At 40.2% G+C, this 12,224-nt stretch overlaps 2 protein-coding genes across 3 annotated transcripts; both read right to left on the bottom strand.

Moving 5' to 3' along the window:
• Positions 1-4,226: 4,226 nt before the first annotated feature.
• On the bottom strand, positions 4,227-5,294 carry LOC306714425 (protein S100-P-like). Its single transcript, XM_079184456.1, has 2 exons — positions 5,081-5,294; positions 4,227-4,470 (listed from the first exon to the last, which is right to left on the bottom strand). Exons 1-2 carry the CDS (start codon positions 5,216-5,218, stop codon positions 4,330-4,332), a joined length of 279 nt encoding a protein of 92 aa, XP_079040582.1. The 5' UTR covers positions 5,219-5,294; the 3' UTR covers positions 4,227-4,329.
• Positions 5,292-12,026, bottom strand: LOC306714423 (uncharacterized protein). 2 transcript variants are annotated; one of them, XR_013767627.1, is made up of 6 exons: positions 11,956-12,026; positions 11,240-11,602; positions 10,814-10,921; positions 9,442-9,542; positions 8,147-8,277; positions 5,292-5,317 (listed from the first exon to the last, which is right to left on the bottom strand). XR_013767627.1 is itself a non-coding variant. In XM_079184454.1 (5 exons), exons 1-5 carry the CDS (start codon positions 12,011-12,013, stop codon positions 8,212-8,214), a joined length of 696 nt encoding a protein of 231 aa, XP_079040580.1. In that variant the 5' UTR covers positions 12,014-12,026; the 3' UTR covers positions 8,043-8,211. The 2 variants fall into 2 exon arrangements, 1 of the variants encoding a protein (XP_079040580.1); XM_079184454.1 differs by lacking the exon at positions 5,292-5,317 and having other exon boundaries at positions 8,043-8,277.
• Between the last annotated feature and the right edge of the window lie 198 nt (positions 12,027-12,224).

Genomic DNA, 12,224 nt, shown 5'->3' with positions numbered 1-12,224 from the left:
GATCAGGAGAACAGTGCTGCAGAACCACTGACTATTACTTCAGCCCTAAGTTCCCTCAGCCCCATGATCACTCAGCCCTAAGTTCCCTCAGCCCCATGATCACTCAGCCCTATGTTCCCTCAGCACCTATGATTTCCCCCCTCATCCATATAAGGCCCTATGCTCACTCAGCACCGCGTTCCCTCAACCCCATGCTCCCTCAGCATCAACCTTGGCCCCAGTTAAAATTTGTGTGTAACTTTTTTACATATTGCCCCGATAATATCCGTGAATGGACAGACAGTCTGGCTAGTACTCGTTGCCTTCATTGGTTGGGTTGGTAGGTTTAGGCCTGAGGACTGAGATTGGTTAGGGTTAGGGTAAGAATATCAGGGTAAGCCTATCAGACCGGGAAGGTCAGATGACGTCATTCTGTATAATAATTGGCCATGTGCTGGGCAGGTGTGTTTGTTGTATTTTCGGAGAAATGGGCCTCCAAAACAATTGGCGCTTGTTTTCGGGATAACAGGCTGATAACAAATGGGACTATCAGGGGTTTCGGAATAATGGTCCGTCGGAACAATGGCATGGTACTGGCGGAGGTACTGATCTGAGGGAACATAGACACGCTCCCTAATATTAATGTTTACCTCTCCATTGATGACAAAACATCACAAGCAGAAAGTTACCATAGTCAATAATCAAACAACCTTCGAGTCAAACAGTCAAGTGTCAAGCAGCCTGTCGATAGTACCGGGCATATTATGGACCCGGTACGACCCACTGATGCACAGCGACACCTACCAGAACGAGAGAGCAAACTCGGTCAAAGTTAAAAGACAAAGAGCAGCAGTGCGTTTATTGTGTTTCTCCTGCTGAAAGTCAGGCCACGAGACGAGCAGGACACCACGGCAGCTCATATGACCAGAGATGTGTGGCTTTAAAACAGAATGAGGTATTCATAACTGCTTCTATACCTCCTCACGTGGACCAAGCAAAGCGTGTGCGTGCGCTTGCAGTATACCTCTAACCACAAATATCTTGCATCGACACACGGTCAGTAGATTGAAGCCTATGGGAAGACTGAGTGAAAATGTCAGTAGTAATCTGAAACTGTGCTTTAAAAATAAATACATACAAGGCAATTTGTTAGGACATAATGCTGATAAAGACACTAGAAAGTGGTGGCAATTTATCATATAAGCAATAAAAATGCATTATGTTTGTGCTTCTGTTTACATTATTTATTATAGACTCCTCACACCACCACCACACTTTCTCTTCCCACCTGAACCTCCTGACTCCAGAGCTACATCCTCCTCCACTCTGGATACCTAATCCCCATAAGCCTTTATAATGCCCCGGACAGAGAGAGCGAGAGCGAGAGCGAGAGAGGGGAGTCTTAGCTTGATGACCTCGCAAGCCGATTACAGGCCAGCCACGTTCCACTAACAGCCCTGTGAGGCCTTACATTCTCGGCCCGCACCGTCAAATCAACCGGAGTCCCGTAGAAGAGGGAGGTGATGAACCCAGATACGCCGAGCAGGACGCCAGTGAAGACTGGAGGCTTATGATGAAAATGAAGCTCTGCACTTCTTGGACAAGTGGCCCAGGATATCAAAGGGAGCATTTAGCTGCCACTAGAGAGCAGCACCTGCGTTCTGCTATTACACATCCGCTGGAGAAAGTGTGTCACTTGGCCAGTGCTCCCTGGTGGGCTAATAGAGCGTTGACCTGACCCAGAGACACAAAGTATCTCAGGTGGATTAAGAGGCAGGCCACCTCAGACCAGCGGTGGAGGAAGTATTCAGATCCTCTACGATTGTATTATACCTTTCTATCATAGGATTATTAGTAATCACTAATGGGAAAGCAGGATTTTACTGTTATAGTTGGATGAGGTGGGCTGACACTATTTTCATTATGGATTAATCTGCTGATTATTTTCTCCAGTAATCAATTGATTTAATGCCGCCGCAATTACACTTTCGCAATGTTTGTTTTGTCCAACCAACAGTACAGACCTTTGAAATAATTTGAAATATTTTGAAATATTTTGACATAGTTTAAAATATTTTTTTAATAATTACAATAATCAAAAGGAAAAGCAGTAAATCCACACAGCCGTGAAGCTTGAACCATGAAATGTTTTACATAAAAAATCATAATAAATAATACAATAAAAAATTATAAAAAAAATAGCGAAATTCGGTTCATATGTTTGTTTTGTGCAAAACTCTTGATTTATAAAGTAACCTGTAACTATAGCTGACAAATAATTGCAGTGGAATAAAAAGTATTAAAGCAACCCTAAATACCTCTACAGCACCGACCTCAGGAGACCCGTCTGTTAAACAGACATCGGCCTCAACCGGGATGGTTGATCACCATCACAGTTCTGAATAACACTGTGAAAGCCTCCATGTTTCAGGGATCCACCATCTCCTAGGACCTCTAGTGGACTTCCAACGTATAGACAGCACCAGGAAAAAGGCCCAGCAGAGGATGTCATGGAGTTCAACCATCCCCGAGAGCTGCTGATCTAGTTCTCTCATTAAAATGATCCAGTTTGTTCTCTGCACGTCCATAAATGTGTGGTTTGGATCCGCCACCAAAACATGGCAGGAACAGACTACATGAAAAATATCATTGCTGCCAGGCTGGCCTCATCCAGGACTTATACACCTCCAGAGTCAAGTAAAGGTAACATCACTGCAGTTTCAACTCTGCCCTCTGGGAGGCGCTACAGAGCATTGTGTGCCAAAACAAGCAGACACAACAGTTTTTTTCCCCACAGTCCACAGAAGAATCACAAGACAATTGACTAAAGATCTTAGACCCCAATTGCCACCGGGTATTTTGCATTCCACACACTGAGTCTATTCATGGTCTATGTACTGTGTATACTGTCCATAGGCTGATACCGTTGCACCTACTTCATGTATATAAAGCCAATATATGCATACCACTTACCACTATATCTATACCTATATATTCAACTTAATTTCCAGACAATTGAGTCCATAAAATTGTATGTATGTATATATATATATACTGGTATATAGCTGCTCAATGTTTATGTTCATGTTTTACCTTTGTTCTGCTTTGTTTTTATGTTTATGTACATTGAGAACAATTTAAAAAAAGAAAACAGAGTCAACTTTCTCGTGTGTGTGTGTGTGTACTCATACCTGACCTCAGACTAGTCAGGTGTAAACACAATGCAGGCCAGATATCAAGTGTTGCCCAGTGCCTCCTCTACTTGAGTTTCTTTTAGGTCTTCATAAAGATCCTGTTTTAGTTTTTAGTTTTTGTGTATGTCACCGCTAACAAGGTCACATGACGCGCTCGGCTCATCAGAAAGCCACCGCTCTGACCGCACGCTTCAGGTCGCTCCGCGCTTCTGCCGGGGCAAGATGGTCTCCATTAATTATGTTGCAGTGTTAAAACCTTCCAATTTTTCGAGTTTAAGCTCGAGATGTTTTCGTCAAGCCAATGCTGGTAGTATTTTATCAACCAATAAACTCCTTCGGGTGAAGAGATCACGTGAAAGTATTGATTTCGTGAGCTCGTGCTTGTTAGACACTGACACATGAGTGAGGCCGTCTGACCACCTGCTGCAGCTAAAACACACTTCCTGTCACACACACCACCCACCGCATGAAATGTCACCATTCATTTATCCTCTTACACCATCATTATTTTATTTTCTAGCCCTCAAAAGCACATTGCAGTCTAGTTTATTTGTTTGTAGCTTTGAATGTTTTTCAGGTATGTTGCACATGTATTTTTATTCTTATTTATAAAGTTCTGTTGTATTGTAAACTTTGTCTCAGTATTATCCTGCTGCTGAAGAAAAAAAAGTTTTGTGTTGTAATAGTTCTTTGTGTGTTGTATGTGTATCTTTCGTTTGATCACTCATGGGAGAAAAAACTATGATACTGTCCTTACTAGTTTTAAGGAACTAGAGTACATTTTAAGGAACTAAAACCTTCAAATCGTTTACTACATTTCTCTGATGAAGCAATGGATTTTTGACTTTCATCATCCTAAGAGGGTGTTTGTCCCTCCAAAGAAGAGCATGTAAAATACAAAACTATTACATTTCAAAGAGCACAATTTGCACTATTGTTATTTATATCGTGGTTGTATTACCATACTCCTATGGCAATATTGGAGTCACCTATGTATGACCTAAAAGGATTTTATTATTGCGTTGGTCACACACTACATCTAGACAAAACATGCACAGGTAAATATATCATTTTATTCAGTTGTTACAGATTACAGTCACTAAAGAGATTTAATGTTGCTGTTGCCGGGCCCCACCCCAGGGTGCGGTCGCCACGCTCACTTCTTGGAACAGCGGTTATGGCAGGCGCACGTGAGAGCAGCTACCAGCACCACAAATTCGTTGAAGTCGACCTCAACGTCTCCGTTAAAATCCAGACCTTTCAGCATCTTGTCCACCTCTTCTTGGTTCTTCGCCGCCTGCGCACACCAAGAAATCCACATTACTATTGCTGGATGCTGTTATAATGCTACATTATACTACTGTATGCAAGTGGTCCCCTTTTCCAGATAATTTTAGTAGACTTTGAAGCAGTGGTGTAAGGTATAATGGGGCCCAGTGCACACCAGTAATGAAGCACACACACACACACACGCGCGTGCACACACATCATCGTACTGTCAATGGCAACATACATATTACCCAGCAATCATCATCGCGTATCTGTATATGACTAAAAATACCAAAGAAAATAAGAAATGATTCAATCAAATGAGTCTGTTTTTGGCAGTAAGTTGAGGTATGACGCAACAACGGGAGAGACTGTTCAAAGCGGTCAAAAACGCTAAATTCACATCTAAAAGTGGGCAGCTGCAAAATACCAGCATTTCCAAAGTTGTCGCTGTGGATCGTTCACAAATCTTTCATGGTTTTAATGTTCAAATTTAGCAGCCGGCAAAACATTTTCAGGCCAAGAATGTAATACAAATTTGACAGAAAAAACACAAAGTTAGAACACCAGTTTTAGCATCAACTAAATCATCAAAATTGGCTTTATGATGTGTTTAATTAGATAGAAAGGTACGGTACCTTGAGCAGTCCAGGCAACTCCTTCTCCAGCAAGGTCTTGACCTCACCTTTGCTCAGGCTGCCCTTACTGCCCTCAACAGAAGCATATGTATCAAAGGTCTTCATCAGGATGGCCATGGCTGTCTCTAGCTGGGTCATGATTGTTGCTTCAGAGGTGGTCAAAGACGGAAAAATTGTAAACCAACACCGATCAACAGAGCAGTAGATGTGTTGGCACTGGGAGGACTCCTTATATACCTTTAGAAAAATGTAAAAAAATACAGAAAAATACGTCAGGTAAAACCAGTTTAAGTGTTTGATATATAGGTGGTGGCTCCAACTGTGTCAACAAAACTGCAGCCCTACAACGCCCAGTGTACATATTACCTCAGCTCACATGGAGCTTCAGTCATTGACTTGTTGATTTAAGGTGAGGTCTTTTCACTAACTAAACCACAATAGATTCTGTGATTATTTTCATCTTGGACAAAATAAATCATGATTTATTTCTTGTGTAGTTTAAACCCTGTGCTGGTTGTCTCTTTGGGTATCATCAGTAGGAAACACTTTGAAAGACAGTGTCACTGCATCACCTGTGGTTCGTGGTTGTCCGTGCATGCCGTAGTACATGAACCACGAGAGGAAAGTTCAAACTGCGTAAAATCAGCGTGTTTGCTCGTGTGTTTCTGTTTTCTGTTTTCCTGGAAACAGTGCTCTGTGACAGTATACAGAATATATACTTGTGTGACGTAAGCGTTTATCTGGTCACAACCAGTAACGTAGTTTCAGCACTGCTCTGGCTGTAATACATCACACATCAAACCCAGTGAGAAGTAAACAGTATCAAAATCCCCACATTTTGCATATTACAGCAGCATGAATTTAAGAAGTTGGACTCCATCAGAACATAACATGACATATATGTATTTTAAGGGGAGACAACCGAGGCAAAAAAAATGTTTAATTCACCAAAGGTTAGCATTGGACATATATATAATTACATAAAATTTCTAATACAAAAAGTAATTGTCTGTTTTTTTTTTCATATGGCTGTTTACAATGCGAACTTTTTAAACCTGCATGATTTTATCCAGTGTTCAGATTTTTTGTTAATGTTTAATTTGCATATTGAAACATGAAACTTTAGAAAAATTGCAATACGAAAAACAATTGTCTCGGTGTAAGTAATCAACTGGAGGAGTTTCAAAATGATTTCTATTCACTAAAAAGTTTACCCCACTCATCTGTAGTGTCTCCCACTGAAATATCGACAGGAACATAATAACAGTGTTACCCAAAAATGCTTTCCAGACATGTTTAAATAATATACAGTAAGTAATAGTACGTACCACTAAACACATTTTGCCACCATTCAGCAGCTTAAAACAACTGTTTCAGCACTTAAGTCGTGTTTTTTTCAATTTCGAAGATCAGATTTATGTGCACGATGTAAGGAATGCACAGTATTACTGTATCACAGATGTGATGAATTGTGTACGTGTACAATCGAATAATACAGTGTGAAAGCCTGCAACGGTTACACTCATATGTGGTGGTTAACACCTTTTTGCAGCTGGTATGCAAGTAAAGAGTAGTGTATGTTTGTCCCCATGAGTGAAGGAGTGTCTTCCTGCAGCCTTCAACACATTTATCAGTAACTGGCTCTCATTGGGTGAATTGTCTCTGTATTGACAAACTTCTCACTATCATTAGGCGCCCATCAGGCTACTATTTAACTTATTAGTCATTGCTTTGACAGCAGAAATATGCTGAACTAAATGTGACACGAAAAGAACCTGTGTCCCATAAGTTCTACTACTATCCAGTGTAGCCTACATGCAAACAACAGCGCTCTGTAGCGTAGGCTAATCTGTGACTTGTTCGTCGTTACTGGTCACATTAGCATTCCTTTTTCAGGAATTATCCAGTAGCAAGATGTTTGCTAAAGGCTTATTTTCCGTGATCCCACAGGTGTCAATATCTGCCCCCAAATATACAATGTTTGCATGGGCCAAAGCTAACGTTTGAATCTCATATTTACACAGACTATTGCCAGCTGCCTAGCATACTAGCTTGCGCTGAGGAGAAGCGCAAAGAGCCACAATCTGTACAAATGTTGGATTCAAATATTTGTTTTGCCCCAGGTAAACATTTGTATCCTTCTGGGTAGTGGAAACATTCTTTCTTTTGGATCATGAAACATTTTAAATTAATTTTGTTCCTTAGAGGAAAGAGGACAATCTTGCTTGAACTAATCACAGAGTATACTGCTCAGTCACAAAAAGGGCTAATTTAGCTTATTTAACAGTATGCTAACGCATTAGCACCTTGACTGAACAGAGCTATTTAGTTAAGACATTGACCCTAACCCTAACCATTTATAGTGCCTTTTTTTCATGAACAGATGTAAATGTGTACAACATGGTATAATCATGATAGACCTTTAATGTTAGTCAGCTCTCCAGGCTACTCTTTGTGTGACATTGGCCATATATTTCCAAGCATGTTTGTATGGCTAGTATTACCAACTCATGCTAATTGTGTAATTGTGCTTTCAATGATGCTAACGGGGTTTTTTACCGACACATAACCTGAAATGCAGATTACATGTATTTAGAGCTGAATGATGAGTAAAACATGGTCTTAGCTAAATGTATTTACTGTAAGTCAGCTACTCAGGATTTAACATTGTAGAAGCTTTGTATCAAGTGTCAAGGCCAGAGAGAAACAACCACACAAGAGCTGTTTCCACTTCCTGTCAGTGACCTTTAATGCGCCGAACCCGTAGCACCACAGTTTCCACTCAGCGTCCTTCTTGTGATTTGAAGTCATTATGAAACCTGCATCTTTGCCACAGAATCAATACACTCACTAATGCAGACCACTGACTATAGCTTGTAGAATGATCACGTGATAAGAAAAGCAACCGTGCAAGTAAACCTGTCTATAAACACATTATTGAAATGAACTTAGACCACAAAGATAGACAGGACTGAGTTTATGGAAAAAGAAAAAATATTTACACTCATCTAAAATCACAATATACACAAGTACATAATTCAGGTAAAGGTTAGTAAAAGAATGTACATTATATACATGCTGAAAAGTAGAAAATACTGGAAGATGAGGAAATTTCCCTGATCAGCACGTCCTCATCCACTTTCTTTGGTCTCGACACGTTCAAAGTAATCGAAGGATTCATACACTGGTACCTGACACTGAAAGAGACAAAGACATAAAAACAATCATTGCAAACTTACATTACACCGTATCAGGGACGTATTGCAGTATATCAACATGTGTCAAAGACCTTTGCTAATGTCAACAATATAATACTTTAAAATAGGGGCTGTATAAACAAGCTTTTGTGATCAGTGAAGTGGTAGTCAACCCTTTGCACTAATAGTTTGCAGTTATAGACAACGGCAGCTGTTGAAAGCTCCAACAGAACATGTAGGTGTTATCCGGTTGTTAGGCTGTTGGAGTTGTTGAAATATCGATTCTGAGAACTAAACATGCACCAACCAGACTTGTTGATGCTGGTAACAGTTTTAAATCAATGTTTAATGGTTGCTAACTCGTGTGCATGGCTGGGACAAAATGCCACTTCAGTTGCAAAAATGAGGACGCATATTATTGATGACGTCGACCGTTAAACGGTCTATAAACAACCAAAGTAGAAGTCTCCACGGAATATCTGAAGTATTGCATGACTGTTTTATTGTATATAGGGCACCGTATTACACCATACCATCAGTACAGATTAACAAACCACAGTTTGACTGTGAATGGGGCTGCGAACTATAGCATGTACCTCATGTAATAAACCCTGTCAATGTAGGATGCTGCATATCATAGAACATCACATGGGTAACAAACAATGGATCTGCAATTTGATGCAGCTTTCTTTGTCGATATAAAATGTGGAGGAAAAATGCACATTTCACACCCAGCTCACACACTTTATATAAAGCCCACATGCAAAGCAACTGTGAAAAAAAAGGTTGGAAACTTTTCGTAGATTGATTGAAGAATAATATAAGGCAGAGGTGGATTGACAATAAGGATGAATTTAATTTGATAAGACATTTGGCCAAACAATGTGACCCTGAAACAAAGATCACAACAACGGCTTGTGAAGAAAAGTGCTGTATGTCTGTGTATTCTCTCCACTAAAGCCTACAAAGTAGACCTACATAACAGGATTACATGAAAAGGTTGTTTCCCCGTTCGTCAAACTATGTGTTACCTCATTCACCACACTGAACCAAAATGAGCAAAGACAGCCCATTGGTTGGCACCATCATTTCTTTTTTTTCCGTTTGCTACTGTTACTCCACACACGACATTTGTCTCTGTAGCCTCGATGCCATTAAACTCACCCACTGAGAAGAACCCGTGGAGGAGCCGGTGCTGTGTTTGTCCATTTCTATCTCCTCAGAGTTAATGTGGGGAACCTCGTAGATCACCCTGGCTGCTTGCACTGAACCCGTGGGACACACACACATACGATTAAGAGGTTAGTTAGCATAAAACGAAGCCTGTGCAGCAAAAGAAATACATAGAAGCAGCACACTTAAGCATTATTTAAATTTAGCTGGATAATTCAGTTGCTACTGTCTACAAGTGTTTACTTTTGCTACTAGTTGCTATAATACTGCCCCAAGAAGGTCACTGGTCCATTGCTCTGCTATTCAACAGCGACTGAAAGTGTGTCTCCTTAAACACCTTTCCTCCCCTCAGCAGCACTACATTTACTCAGCGCATACATCCATACAGGACTACATTGCAACAAACTATTTTTCATCAATCTCAGTCGATAATTTGTCCTTGGTATAACACAGGGTTCAATTTTTGGTTCTTTACATTTTTCACTAAAATGACACCTTGTGACTGATTTTATGTTAAACTGTATAAAGACATCCCTAGATTTGCCTTTGCTGACCTGAAGTGGGTTAGTATGCACGCTAGAATCTCATGTCAATGTTATTGAAGGTGATGTGTTGCCCATGTAAACATCAAACGTGAATATGTATTAGTTCAGTCGAGAGATATTTTCAGTCTTTTGTATCCTTTTTAATCAAGAAATGGTTATTATTATGTTGGATGCCCTTTGGTCTTATATACACTTTTCAACAGAGTTCAGCTGCCAAGATTTTAAATCAGCTGCTCTCGTCAGTATTTTTACATTAACCCCGGAGCCGATGAAGATAATTATCACCCGTCAGCACAACGGAAAGTGTTCTTCACTCATTGTTTTTCTTTACAACCTGCAACTTAAACTATTGACTCTAACTTCTTTCCAGCTAATAGGCAACTGTTTATAGTACATAAGGTGATTACATGTCAGTGTTGTGTTTTCAGCTTTTATAGACGAATTTATTTTAAAATCCTTTTGGTCTTTATCTTAAAAGCACCTATTGGCGAAAAGCTTATTTTATTTACTCTTCAGGTCAAATGAATCACTTGTTCCTTTGTAAACTTCTTTCTAACAATAGGTTTGCTATACTGACCGATATATAAAATGTCTTCAAACACGCTGATTTCACATTGTATTGTCTGAAACAATACATCAAATTAATTTAATTACAAAAGCGCTGTTCATTTTTTTAAATGTCATTTCTTCAAAGCTGAAAACAAAATTAGATTCACCTCAATTTTATTAAGATGGAGGCAGAGGACTCCAATTGGGCAAAAACTATCTGCATGGCTGGATTTCATAATAATTTGGTAACAATATTATTTTCCTCGTACCTTGTCTCCTTCGCAGAGAGCAGACACACACGAGAGCGATGAGGAGCAATGGAGCCACCACGGCCAGGGAAATGACCACAGGAGACAGCAGAAGATTGCTGCTAGAAGCTGGACGGCCACGTTGGGAGAACACATGAAACACAAAGATTACAATAGAAATAACAGAATTGAAGTTCTTTTTTTGTTTGTTTTTTAAGGAAAGGTCATTTGTATGTATGTTTGATTTTTTTTAAACTTTGTATTAGAAGTTTATATATAAAACAAGAAAGCATTTGACTGATCTACGGTTTACTCGGTGATATAAAGCCTCTGTTTTCCTGAACAGACCAGATCTCATTCTGAATACGTACAATTATTAGCCCCAGCCGTTGGCAGATCAGATATTAGTCAAACCCTTTATGCAACACTGGTGTTGTGTCACCATACCTGCTGTTGTGTTGTCCTCTGTGTTGTCTCTGGCTGTAACAGTGATGACAGTACCATTTCCTACAACCGTAGTTAAAATTGGTATATCCACCATCACCCTGCAGATGTATCTCCCTGAATCCTCTCTCGTGACATTCGTAAAGGTCAAGTTTAAGCAGCCAGACGTCTCCTTTGGCAGAGATCCATCAGAGCGATTGTTCAAGTAGAAAGTCTCATTCTTAAATTCTGTTTGATTTTTCAGCCATTGAACTTTCATTCTCTCAAACTCCGGTGTCCAGCAGCAGCTGATGTTTACTGTCTCCCCCTCCACCACAGAGACATCAGGACTCTGGGTAACAGCAGGTGAGCCTGTAGATGAAACACCTGAAGAGACAACAAGGTGATACATGATTTGGCAGTTTATCACAACAACACACACATTGCATCGTTTTTAGAAGACAAACCAGAAGGGAAATTTAGCGAGTGGTGAGTTTTTTTGACACTTTTCATCAAAATCTGGAGAGGCGCTAAAATAGACCACAGTGATTTGATCGGATTGTTGCACAAGCCAACGACCAAGTAAAGCGGTAATGTCACACCAACCATAAAACAATAGTGGTCACTTTTTACATTTCTTTTATTCATTACACATTCATACATTCATAGTTTTGATATTTTGAGCACACACTTTAACCCTATACCTCTGTAACCTTAAAGGTTAAGTGTTTGTTACTCACTCCAAGATGAGAGGGCACAGAGAGAGGCGAGTAGCAGACTGCTGAGTAGAAGCTTCATCTTTACACCCCGATTCACCGCTGACAACTGACACTCATCTGCTCACAGCAGCTCTGAGTCCTTCCCACCACACACACACACACACACACACATGCACACGCTCACACACACACACACGCATGCTCACACACACACTCTGGGCATCATCTTTTCTACTGCCTCCCTCTGTATCTCTGCAGAGACGTGTGAAAAACCACAGCTTTTGTTCCTT

The sequence above is a fragment of the Pholis gunnellus genome (genome assembly GCF_910591455.1).
Source record: "Pholis gunnellus genome assembly, chromosome: 23".
Classification (NCBI taxonomy): domain Eukaryota; kingdom Metazoa; phylum Chordata; class Actinopteri; order Perciformes; family Pholidae; genus Pholis; species Pholis gunnellus.
Note: the sequence above shows the minus strand (reverse complement) of the source record. Positions and strands in the feature narration are given on the sequence as shown.

Bases quoted from the DNA above. Each gene is read 5' to 3' on its own strand.
- LOC306714423 (XM_079184454.1), bottom strand. From the start codon at position 12,013: ATGAAGCTTCTACTCAGCAGTCTGCTACTCGCCTCTCTCTGTGCCCTC. The intron at 10,922-11,239 runs GTATGGTGACAC...GTGGCCGTCCAG, and splicing joins AGAGGACAACACAACAGCAG to CTTCTAGCAGCAATCTTCTG. The intron at 8,278-9,441 runs GTGAGTTTAATG...TGTCTCTTTCAG, and splicing joins CCACGGGTTCTTCTCAGTGG to TGTCAGGTACCAGTGTATGA.
- LOC306714425 (XM_079184456.1), bottom strand. From the start codon at position 5,218: ATGACCCAGCTAGAGACAGCCATGGCCATCCTGATGAAGACCTTTGAT. The intron at 4,471-5,080 runs GTACCGTACCTT...TGGTGTGCGCAG, and splicing joins AGTTGCCTGGACTGCTCAAG to GCGGCGAAGAACCAAGAAGA.